This window comes from Lissotriton vulgaris, chromosome 9 (assembly GCF_964263255.1).
Source record: "Lissotriton vulgaris chromosome 9, aLisVul1.2, whole genome shotgun sequence".
In the NCBI taxonomy this organism is placed as follows: Eukaryota; Metazoa; Chordata; class Amphibia; order Caudata; family Salamandridae; genus Lissotriton; species Lissotriton vulgaris.
The window spans coordinates 925,109,387-925,122,309 of NC_141697.1; the positions used below are offsets into that span (position 1 = coordinate 925,109,387).

General features: G+C 45.8%; 1 protein-coding gene across 1 annotated transcript in view; it reads left to right on the plus strand.

Moving 5' to 3' along the window:
- Positions 1–9,286: 9,286 nt before the first annotated feature.
- LOC147692533 (delta(3,5)-Delta(2,4)-dienoyl-CoA isomerase, mitochondrial-like) overlaps positions 9,287–12,923 on the plus strand; it is a 253,270-nt gene continuing 249,633 nt past the window's right edge. The window contains exon 1 of the mRNA XM_086938749.1: positions 9,287–9,428. Within this exon, the coding sequence (XP_086794875.1) occupies positions 9,407–9,428 (22 nt within the window). The 5' untranslated portion in view covers positions 9,287–9,406. The remainder of the gene's footprint in view (positions 9,429–12,923) is intronic.

The window sequence follows — 12,923 nt, forward strand, 5'->3', positions numbered from 1 at the left end:
TCCTTGGGTAAGCATCACACTTAAGAACCCTCTTTGACTCAGCCAAAAATGGACCCAAAAAACTATTCGATCTCATTAAGAATATTAACTGCTCTCCTCCAACCGCCAGGATGGAGGATTCTACAAAGAAAGCTGCTGATTTTGCTGTATTCTTTGACAAAAAAGTGAAATCACTTGTGGATCAGGTCGCTCATCCTACCCCTCCAGAGGAGCGCAAATCACTAGCCATTTGGCAGAACTTTGACCCCATTTCTGAAGATGTCCTCCTCAAGTGCATCCTCGAAACAAAGCCCTCCAACCATTCTCTTGACCTCATCCCTAGTGCCATTGCCATTGACTTCTATACCCATTCTCTTCCCTATTGGACCACTCTGGTCAACCTCTCCCTCTGTCAAGGCTCCCTTCATGTTCCCTTCAAAACTGGGCAGGTCACCCCTCTGCTTAAAAAACCCACTGCGGATGCGTATGACCTCAACAACTTCCGCCCCATCACTAACCTACCCTTTCTTGCGAAGATCACAGAAAGATGTGTTGTGAAACAACTCTCTCGTCATATCAAGGATAATGATCTTCTAGACAATTTTCAGTCTGGCTTCATCAAAAACTGCAGCACTGAAACAGCCCTGCTGCAAGTGATTGATGATGCGCTGCGGATACTCGATTCGGGGGGGTCTTGTCTTCTAATTCTCCTTGACCTTTCTGCAGCCTTTGACACTGTCAATCACAACACCCTCCTCAACACTCTTCAACAGAGAATGGGCATGGAGGGCACTGTGCTCAAATGGTTTGCTTCCTTCCTCTCTGATAGATCCTAAATGATCAAAATAGCGGACAGTATTTCAGCTCCCTTGGAGGTGTGTCAAGGTGTTCCTCAAGGCTCTATACTTGCAACTACATTGTTCAATCTCTATTTGGAACCACTGGGAAATCTCCTAAGTAAATCTGGGTTAGACTATCATCTCTACGCAGACGACACTCAAATCTACCTCAAGGTTGCCTCCTCTCATGATCTCTCCGTCCTAAGCTCTACTTTGGACTCCATTCAAAACTGGATGTCTACACATCAACTGATTCTGAATCCCTCCAAAACTGAATTCCTCTTCCTCTCCTCCTCACTTTCTCCTCCCCCGGTTCAATCATGGATGGACCAGATGAATCTACTGAACAATAAACCCATCATTGTCGACAGCGCAAAATCCCTTGGAGTCATCCTCGACACAAAACTCAATCTACTCTCCCACATTAATTCCATTACAAAGTCTGCTCGATACCAACTGCGCCTTCTTTGGGGGATCCGTCGCTTCTTCCCGGAGCATGACCTTAAAACTCTGGTCCAATCGCTGGTCCTCTCCAGACTGGACAACTGCAATTCTCTTCTTACTGGCCTCCCCAAATCCCACCTGTCCCCCTCAAGTCTGTTCTCCATTCAGCAGCTCGTTTTATTTATGGGGCCAAAAGAAGTTACCACATTACACCCATTTTATCCACCCTCCGCTGGCTTCCCATCGAGGCAAGATCTATCTACAAGACTGCCTGCATCACCCACAAAGCCTTGCACTCCTCTCCTCGCTACCTGGCGAATAAACTGAAACTCTCAGGAGGCTCTAGACCATCACGAAATGCGGAAAATCTACTGCTTGAACCGCCCACTTTCAAGAAGGAAAGATCGATGGCCCAATCCTTTTCACTCACTTTGCCACTGGATTCAAGCAAGCTGGGCTGAAGACGGCTGGAATGCCAGAAACTGGTCCTCGTAAGCTTATTTCCGGTCCAGGGAAGACATGGCTTGGCAGTTCGGGCTGGACTGTTCCCATGAGACACATGGTCAGACTGATTTGCATATAGCCATGTCTGAACTGGGGTGGCAGAGTGGGCTAAAGAACGGTGATGGATTAAACCCAGATCTTTTTACTGGGTGTGAGTGTTTGATTGATTCAGAAGCTCTGTCCATCACCACCCCCTTTTGTACCGCTTTTGGTCGCCATACGTGTGGCAGGGTATGCTCAGACGTGAGTCCCTTGCTCACTTTGCCACTGGATTCAAGCAAGCCGGGCTGAAGACGGCTGGAATGCCAGAAACTGGTCCTCGGAAGCTTATTTCCGGTCCAGGGAAGACATGGCTTGGCAGTTTGGGCTGGACTGTTCCCATGAGGCACATGGTCAGACTGATTTGCATATAGCAATGTCTGAACTGGGGTGGCAGAGTGGGCTACAGAACGGTGATGGATTAAAACCAGATCTTTTGACTGGGTGTGAGTGTTTGATTGATTCAGATGCTCTGTCCATCACCACCCCCTTTTGTACCGCTTTTGGTCGCCATAAGTGTGGCAGGGTATGCTCAGACGTGAGTTCCTTGCTCACTTTGCCACTGGATTCAAGCAAGCCGGGCTGAAGAAGGCTTGAATGCCAGAAACTGGTCCTCAGAAGCTTATTTCCGGTCCAGGGAAGACATGGCTTGGCAGTTCGGGCTGGACTGTTCCCATGAGGCACATGGTCAGACTGATTTGCATATAGCCATGTCTGAACTGGGGTGGCAGAGTGGGCTAAAGAACGGTGATGGATTAAACCCAGATCTTTTGACTGGCCTGGGTGTGAGTGTTTGATTGATTCAGATGCTCTGTCCATCACCACCCCCTTTTGTAACGCCAATCCTTTTCAGGCAGCGCAGTGAGAATCTGGAACTCACTTCCGCCCCAGCTCCAGACCACAACCTCCTCCCAGGCCTTCAAAATTGACCTAAAAGTTCTCATCCTTCAAAGTCACTTCGAAACTTAATTCACGCCCTCTCTTTTACCTGAAGGAAGACCTTTCATTATAGAAAATTCTTCTTTCCATGACTATGGAAGAGCCTTCCCAGTGTGTTCTTGTATTATGAGAGTCTGCCATTTATTGCAGTATTATCCTTCTACCTAGGTTTGGCACTGGTTTATAACATGCATGTGAGAAGTTGGCCTGATATATAGTGCTCACTATTCTAGTGATCACTGTGTATCATACCAAACGACCCTTATTGATGATTGGTTGTAAGTCAACCTTATAGACCAGCTATCCTATCCAAGAGCAGTCTTTAGGCTAAACTCTAGAGGGCGTGTTAAGCCAGCTGTTATACCATCACATATACCCCTTGAACACCAAGTAAAAGGACACCACACAAGTTGTTATGAAAATAAAAGGATATTTATTTATAACAAGTCTACCCTGATCTCTTTATGAGTCAGGGAGCTAAGTACACAACAAAACTCTTAAGAAAATACTTTAAGTTGCACAATTTACACAAATGCCCGAGGGGCACGAAAAACCATATACACTAAAAGTGGAATGCGAAATACTAGCAGGTAAGTAACAAGATCCAGAGGCTTCAGGATCGCTAGGACTACACTACTGAACCCTAAGGTTAGGAGCAGGAGGCCTAGGGAGATCGGGTGCAGAGTGTGCACTCTCACGCGGGATGCGGGACAAAGTCTATGGATGCTAGTATTCGTAAAGTTACTGTTATCGGACGAATCCGACTAGATAGACTGAAAACGACAAAGGATCTGGACACTTAGATAGTGAACCTACGTTGGAGCACCGGAATGCTCAAGTTACCTAGCCCAGGGGCTGCGGCTGCATAGGGTTCAAAAGACGTCGGGAATCCTCGTTGAAGTCTATGGAGCCTGAAGAAGTTGTTGCTGGCAGGCGACCAGTGAAGATGTTCGGAGTGATCCAAGCCTGGATCGATGATGGAGACGACCTGAAAGCAGAGGGGACTCAGTTCTTAATCACTAGCCAGTGATTAGGTGGGCACCAGGATGGCACCGGATGAAGTCACTTCGACCAGGTGAGTGGGCGACGCTGGACTCTGCTGTCTCTCGGACCAGGAGGCGTTGTCGGTGACCAGGCTGGAGGTGCGAGCTGTCCCACGAAGGTGTCTGCTGTCGGCGATGCTGGACCCAGGATTGGGGCAACAAATCTTGGCAAAGTCAAGCCCACGCGGTGGAGACAAGATGGCGTCTGGAGTGGACCAGGAGGGTCCGGGGTGCTCCTCTGTTGTAGGGGAGCTAGGGCCAGTCTGGAGCAACCAGACCAGCGATGCAATCATCGTGGTTCATCGTCAGGAGGGCTACAAGCCAGCAGGCAAGTGGCCGGACAACGCGGTGAGCAGCAAAGAGCAGAAGGGCCCCACGCAGATCTCGTGGATGCTGGGGGCTGGACTTCGGTGCTGGAGCTGCTCAGGGTTAGGGCTTCTCAAACCCCAAAGCACTCACTCGAGGATCCCTCGGCGGTCGTGCTGGTTAAGCGTCGTGCAGTTTTGAAGATGGCCGGTCCCTTCAGGTCTCGTCACACCCACGAATCTCAGCTGGGCTGATGATGCAGGTAGAGGTCAGAGATGCCAGGGAATCCAGGTCTCGTCGAGCTGGGCAGTCTTGATCCGGAGGATGGACTTACAGCAAACCGCGATGCTTAGGTGGTGCCTGCGGGTGCAGGGTGGCTACTCCTTAGCCACAAGGAAGAGTCTTCAGAAGTAGTCAAGAGTCCTTTCGTGGAAAGTAGTCAAGATTCAGAATTATCTAATTTGGGAAGGGGGCCTGCTCCTACCTTTATTCTAAAAAAAGGGGCTGGCACGCGACTAGGTCCTGCCCATGGGTGGGACCAGGAGGGGGGTGGTTACACCCCTCTCCCTTGTCCGGACTTTCCCCAGCTCAGGGGCTGGTGTGCCCCTGGAACTGGTTCAAGCCGGCATATGCACAGTGAGCACCGGGGTGCCACTTGCAGTCACCTTCCTCTCAGCCCTGCCTACCTGGGATACACAAAACCCTGTCTGGGATGGTGCTAGCACCGCCCCTGACAGGAAACCCTTTGTCCAAGCTCTCCTCGCTGGAAGAACTCCCAGCAGCAGGAGGGCAGACTTGTGTCTGTGGTGGCAGCATCCATTTTGTGATGCTGAGGCTCGAGTTAGCTTTAACCGGGGGTTCTCAGTTACATACATGTCGTGTCCCTCTAGAAGGGTGGAATGCTAACCCCGTCACCAGAATTGGCGAGGGGTTAGTATTCCAATTCGTATGACACCTTACTCGACATGTTTTGATAAAGCGATACCAAAGTTGGAAAATAACCGCGAGGATTATAATGCACTTAAGAGTATATGGTACGCGTTATCATGGAACAGCCATTAGGACTTGGTTCCGCAAGCTGCAAACGGGCTCAGCTCATGCCAGAGCACCATCTCACAAAATTCCAAGTACTCTGCCTTCAGGATTGATAAGGCCTGCCATAGGAGTGACTGATAGGAATATATGTGTCCATTTTAGGGTTAGATATAGGAATACTATATCTAAAGCAAAGGGTGATTACACCACCTTGCCCCAGCTGTCGTGCAGCCAGTTGTGTCAGATTTGGATGGCCAGCCAGGGGTGGCATAATACATGCTGCAGCCCCTGGTAGGCCCTGGGTGCACCTATGCCCTGGGTACCTAAGGTACACTGTACAGGGGCTGATAAGGTGACTCAGTATCCAATTAGATATGTACCTAAGGTACATGGAATCCATTTTAGAGAGAGAGCAGTAGGCCTGGGGTCCTAAATAGCAGGTCCACAGGACAACTAAGTCGAAAAACCAGCAAAACACCAGGCAAAAAGTTGGGGAAAAACATAGTCAGATATCCACCTTCCTACAATGCACACGTCACATTTCTCTTGTATCACACCGTTTGCTACCTCTTACATTTTGTTTGCTTTCAATTATTGCACAAGTGCCACCATTGCCTACGTAATGTTTGTTTTTGTGTTTGAGTGTCCTCCATTTATTGACGCTTTTGTAACCTGAACACATGTCACTTTTTTCTCCTGTAATGCACCATTTGCTACCTCTTGTATTTTGTTGGCTCACAATTTTCACTTTTGCCTCATGTAATGTAACGTTTGCTTTTGTAATTTGCTCACTTGTAATGTTCTCATGTATTAGTTCTGTTCCTTTGAGAAGCGCTCTGACAACTTCGGGTAAAGTCCGTGCTATATAAAAATGCACAAATAAATAAATAAATCTAAAATTCGGGACATTAGCTTAATTTCCTTAAATCTGCCGGAACAGGTGGAGAACAAGCCTTTACAATGCAATGGTTTTGCCTTTGACAATGTTAGAGCTATTGGCATTGTAAATGTTAAAATTTTCATCTATGTTTTTTTGAGTAAACAGATAAATAAATGGTGTTGTTGTTTAGTAGTAAATAGCTTTATTTTTCGAAATTGTGAGACTTATTGCATTTGCACTTATACACACACACAGGTATATGTACACAGAGCTATACATACATACAGAGAGAGAGAGAAAGACAGAGAGAGAGGGAGCTAGAGGGAGTAAGACAGAGAGAGAAGGAGCTAGAGAGAGTAAGACACAGAGAGAAGGAGACAGAGGGAGCTAGAGGGAGTAAAACAGAGAGAGAGGGAGCTAGACAGAGAGAGGGAGCTAGAGGGAGTAAGAGAGAGAGAAAGAGCTAGAGGGAGCTAGAGCAAGCAAGACAGAGAGAGGGAGCTAGAGGGAGCAAGGGAGAGAGAGGGAGCTAGAGGGAGCAAGACAGAGAGAGGGAGCTAGAGGGATTAAGACGGAGAGAGAAGGAGCTAGAGGGAGTAAGACAGAGAGAGAGGGAGCTAGACGGAGCAAGACAGAGAGAGAGGGAGCTAGACGGAGCAAGACAGAGAGGGAGCTAGAGGGAGTAAGAGAGAGGGAGCTAGAGGGAGTAAGAGAGAGAGGGAGCTATAGAGAGTAAGACAGAGAAAGGGAGCTAGAGAGAGCAAGACAGAGAGAGGGAGCAAGAGGGAGTAACAAAGAGAGGAAGCTAGAGGGAGTAAGACAGAGAGAGAGAGCTAGAGTGAGATCGTATCATCACCCCAGTTGTTTCTGAATCCCTACTTTCACCGACTCTCATTCTAGAGGGGCCAGTTATAATGCCCCTGCTATCTAGAACACTATTTTCCCTTACCACAAATTAGTATCATATTAGGGATAAGTGGAGTCCAGGGTGCACCTACATGGTGCACATGCATGTATAAAAAGTGGAACTGCAGGTCCTGTGTTACAAACGGAAGCTATCTGTGCACTAGGAATTCTGGCAATTAGTTCTCTTCTTGAATGAATCTATATGCTTCAGAGTGAATGAGAACAAAAGTGAGTGAGAGAAGTGTCAGGGAACGCCCTTATAGGAAATCCTTCATCTTTCATCTACCAGCCCCTCAAAGCTATTTTGGTTACCTGTGCAGAAATTAACACATAGTTTGAGCAGCCATTACTTATCGAGGCAATTAGTAGATGTTCCAAGAAACCCACACTGTAAATGTAAAACTCAATCATGAAGAATACATTTCCTTTTCGAGTCACGGATTCAACAAAATGCAAGTAAAATTGTCGATTTTGTGCTTTCACAATAAAATATATCCAAAAATATGTGTAATTTAAGGAAATCAATATCGTAGAAAACCCATGTGCGACAAGTAAAAATCATATTGTCTGTATTCTGACATAACCTTAAAAATGTCTTCTTACTGTAGTACAATGAAAACGATAAATCCTTGACATAATGACCAATAAAGGCTCATACTAAATGCAAAAGAGAAAATGGAGGTAGAGTGACATCAAGGTATTTGTAAGTTACTTAATGTGGTCAAGCAGAGATGGTACGACTGTGACCGTACTCCAAGTTCCTCAGTTGACAATTTAGGCAGTGGATTGCATAAAAACTCCAGTTTACTTAGTGACATTTTAAAAAGTCATCGCGCAACCTTAAGCATGCTCGAGAAATGCACGATAAACACAGCACAATTAGAATCCTGAAATATCAAAAATCTGCTATAATCAGAAATACTCAATAATGAGAGAGCAGCATTCTCAAACGTCTACCATCATCAGAAAGCTGACCTAAGCATACACATTCAATGATTATCTGGGTCTGGTGGCTCAGTGAACTAATGCGTCCACTGCATGGGCCTGTGTTCGACCTAATCGTCACAGGTTCAAATCCCGGCGGGTCCACTTAGCCTTTCCATCCATCTGAGATTGACAGAATGAGTACCATTGAGTTGGGTAATTATAAAAATCTGTTATTCAGCTCCAAGATACACGTTGTGTTATGATTAAGTATCAGGTGTAAAAAGGCAGTTGCCTTGCATAAACCTGGCCCGCCATTAATAGGCGCCTTTCATCCCATGAACAAGTAGATTTTATAAACTTCCACACCCCTGCCTTAGCAAACTATACAGCTGCAGCAGCCTTTAATGTAACAACAACCCCTATGCTTTTGTAATCGTTGCAGGGCTTCAGTTGCTGCCAAATCAACCTGCATTCACCTGAATTGCCAATCAGCGCTTCCAGAAAAGATTTGTGTCTTTCCAATAGGCATTCCGGTGCACGAGATGAGCGGACATCGGAGGGGGTGTGGGGGGCGGGAACGGCACACATGAACAGCGGGAGGGCGGGGCGGGAACGGGCTCACGAAAAACAACTGCACACATGAACAGCGGGAGGACGGGGCAGGAACGGGCTCACGAAAAACAAGAAGAAAAAAAAAACAGCACTCACCTGGACATCTCGGCCCCGAGCAGGAAGGCGGGTGCCGGCAATGCCGGACCAGATTCGGGGGCGTTCCCGGCTTTTGGCTGACGTAGCGTGACGTCGCCAAAAGGGAAAAATTCTCGGGAACGCCCCCGAATCTGGTCCGGCATTGACGCACAGAGCCCTCTCCCAATGGCTAGCCTCCATTTATGGAGCTAGCCAATGGGTGGAGGGGGCGGATACCCGACCGCACAGACAAAACATAAGGTTTTCCTAGCGCATGCGTACTTCGTACGCATTTGCTAGGCAAAACCTAACTAGCGCATGCGTACTTCGTACGCATTTGAAGGCAAAACCTAAAAACCGGGAATGTCCGGACAAATCCAGGCACCTCCTCACCCTACTTATTTATCGTATGCACCTAACAACCACTGGCAAAGCCAATAGTCCTGACTTCTTGAAGAATAAATAAATGACAGAAACAGCAAAAAATAATAAGTCGGGCAGCACACTGTGCTAAGCACATATATTTTGTTTTTAAGCCACGCCCTTAAATACATTGGCCGCGCCCCTTTGAGAGACCCCCACCCCTAGTTTTTTCATCCCACTTAAAGCCCTGAATATAGCTAAACATTGTCTGTGTAACATCGCACAAAGACCCCAGTTATGCTCGAAATAATACATAGAATGAATCTGCCCCTGTATATACGATGATCGTACTGTTGTTCATCACAAAGAGAGGTTTCCGAAGGAATGTATGCGGCAATACGCCCATTCCAAGATGGCGGTCGATTTTACCTTTTTAAATTTCAAGCGAAGTGACATGCGAGCAGGCGACAACAGTGGGGCAAAGTTCGGGACAGTGACAGCCGCGGAATATATCAATGGCGCAGCTCATCCGGAGAAGTGAGTGAACGGGAAAGGAGCGTAGAGTGGTGTGTGTGTGCGAGAAATATCGCAGGCTGTTTTCGTTACAACCAATCACCCAAGTCCCCAGCACCGGCCCCCCTAACGCCCCCGAACTAAAAGCATTATCAATTGTGTAAGCGCATCGGCGGCAGACCATCTTTAACAGCCAAAACACCTAGTAACACAAACCCCCCTCCCTATATCCATCGATATTACGTAGGCAATTCTACGTGTTCCTTACATTGTGTCCTCAACTGTACCCTTCAACATTTAGTCACCAAGCAGGGTGAGAGAGTGGCTTTAAGTCTACTAATTAGCGGAACCTTTTTTTGTGGTGTGCTGGTTAGAAGTTAAACCAGTTACTACCTTCAACAAAACTTCATGTTGCCTATGGGGGCTGGGCGGCATTCGGCACCTTGGCACTTTGTCACTTTACATGCATAATCCGCTCAGAAAACCTATGCAAACTGCGCGTCGATTATTTTGTAATGTATTCTTTACTCATTTGGTGCTTATTTCCACAGTCCTCATGCAACCTGACTAATTTCCTTTAACCAACTTGGTAGTTGCTTGTTTTTTCCCCCGAAATAAAGGCTCTGTTTATGTACATGGTCACTTTATTAGCATGAGTTGTTGCAGTAAAACATACTAGTAACTCAATTGGTATTTGTGCTTCACCTTTGCACTGTGATTAATTATAAATTCGTGCACTTTTAACACCTACTAATCACGTGCACTTTTAACGCATTTTTAATGCTGACGGTCTAAGTCAGCTCCGTTTTAAAATGTTTATAAGGTTTTTATTTTAGCATGTTGGATGTTGCTTATGAATTAGTATTTGTATATAAAACAGATCTTCATATTTGCTTCGTTTGTTTAATGTAATGGTTTTAATTAACCATAATACATTTAATTGACTCCAAGGAAGGAGATATCCCCCACATGAGTAAGTTGAGAGAGATGCATCAGTATTTAGAGGTCTTCGGCCTGTCTTCAGCAGACTTCAGATAACGCCCAGCAAAATGATAATTCTCCTTTTCAGTTGTATTGCTATCAGTTTTCTTCTAGCGCTCACATTAATATCGAAATTATCAGTCTTTCCTAGTTCTAGTACTGCTAATTGAGGCTTATCCTCCCTTGGCATTTGTCTAGCATGTATAATGCTTTTTTCTTTTTTTTTTTAAATGGAGCTGCTTCCTTTCCCTTATGAAGGGAGCTCTCACCATAATCACATACTGCTTTTAGTTTGAAGCCTAACTGAACAGCTATCTGTTTTTTTAGGTCGAGCCTTGAGGCAGCGCACATATGCTGCTCTGCTAGGCATGCTGTAATCCCTCTCTAGGCTTTTAGGCACACCCATGCTTTCCATTGGTTATTTTGTGTGACCTAAAATACTGGCTTTTCATTAGTTGAATTTGTCCCTCCTTTGTGTGATTGATTTCCTCCCATGGCGACTGGCCCTCTTACATGTACTCATCTTTCCTGGTGCACTATGCTGGTTGTGGCGCACTATTTCTGTTTTTCCTTTCGGCTCGTGTTTTGTTAGGAGGAGCGGAGCTTGTGGAGGATTGGTCTTCTGGATGCTTGTGTTCTTACACTTGAAATGAAATGCGCTTATCACCAGAGGCAGATAATGAATCCTTATTGAGGGTAGAGGGTAAACAACAAACTTTGCTATTGTGCACTTACTGAGCAGTAATGACCCCGCCCGCCATAGCCTCGCTGTGTGTCCCACAGACAGCCTGCGCTGCTTTAATTTCCCAATTCCTCTCAAGGGCTTCTCTAAATGTTTTGAGGCTTTGGTTAGTGCCCCTCCGCAGGCCTTCTGCTACATGTGCTGTGATGCGGGTACTATTTGCACTAAGACGCAATCAAATCTTTGTTTTTTTTAAACGCATCCCCACCTTCTTCTCCCCCTTCCACCTCCTTAAAGGTTCAACCACTAAAGGGGTGGAGGCTCAGGAAGCAACGTGCTGTTGATACAGAGTGCTGCTCTGGTTGGAGCCTCACCAAATCATACAATAACGCTTTTGTTTTTTTATGTTTCTAATTCGTTCATTATTCATTTTGCATGGGTTTGTGCCTCAATATCTTTTAAAAGAGGATAATATAGTATTTGTATGAGCTTGTAGAACCATAATTGTCAACTCCTGTAGAAGCTTCTCTTTGAATAATTTTCACACCCCAAGTTTTGAATTTGGGCTCTTCATTTGGCTGGTGACTGGTTACGGACATCTAAAATACCTGACGACGTCTATAGTTTATTGTATTTCTTTTGGCGACCACATTTGCTGTAGGTATACATTCATGCCTGTTGTTCGTAGGACACTCACAGGTGACGTGTCTATCGTCACTGTTTATTTTTTGATAGCAAGTTCTTTCTGGTACCCTCTGAGTTCTTGCTCTAGTCCTCGGTTGTAGGAAGAGAGGTTGTTGTCTGCAGTGTCTTTCTGGCTTCATGTTTGGAAGGTTGCTGCATGGTTCGACTCCAAGTTTGTGAAGTGGGTGCCAAGTCTCCTTGTCCTATCGAGGTGGTTGAGAGGCATTTTGGGTGGCTTCATTTATAAACATTAGCCTGAACATAGACGGAGGTGGATCAGAAAGAGTGGCATGGGAACACAAAGCGGGGCACCGTAGTGTCAAACTGATGGCTGTGGTGCACAGAAGGAACACAGAGAACAGTAATGGAGCTCAGCTAGAACTGAGACTGAAATAACCCAGACCACTTGCTCAATGCATGCATAGCGATGTTGGTGAAGCACACCAGGAAATTACACTATCCATGTCTTCAGTTTTACTCTAACCTACAGATGCATTCATAATATATTCATGATATTTTCTGTTTGGTTTTGAGTTGAATGTGCATTAATCTGTTAATGAACGTCCAAAATATTAATCAGGGATGCTAGATTAAGTTGTTGTATTATCTGAGTACATTTACACTCTTTAAGTGAACATAGAGTTTCAGCACATCAGTGGTTATATTTCACTTTTAATAAATGAAGGGTGCTGCTGATACGGTCACCAGTGTCACATGAGTGCCTATGGATCGGACTTTTCTTGGCATCCTTCATTGATGTATTCTACCGTTTTATCTGAACCTAGGCAATGTTTTTTTTGCTTTGAGCCTGCATTTGGTAGTGCATTTTCTGTCTGTTGACAATCTTAATGAACTGAACTTTTTGGTATGAAGATGATGTCTGAGAATGTCTGTAACAACAAAATTCTGTAGGGCACAGCACTTCTTTGATTTTGTTCCTAAAAGTGCTAAGAACGGCAATCTTTGATGGGCTATACATTGCACCCAGAAAGGAGGCTCCTGTTGACCTAGCACATCTCCGGCTGCAGGGCACGGTTTAGTGTGTCCCTGCCTTCATATTGGTAGGCTCCAGAGTTTATGAATACATGAGATTTGATGTCAGCAGGGCTGGCTACAATGTGGCCTGTCTGGAATAGCCTGAAGCTGTGTCTTTGTAATCCCTGACTGCCCTC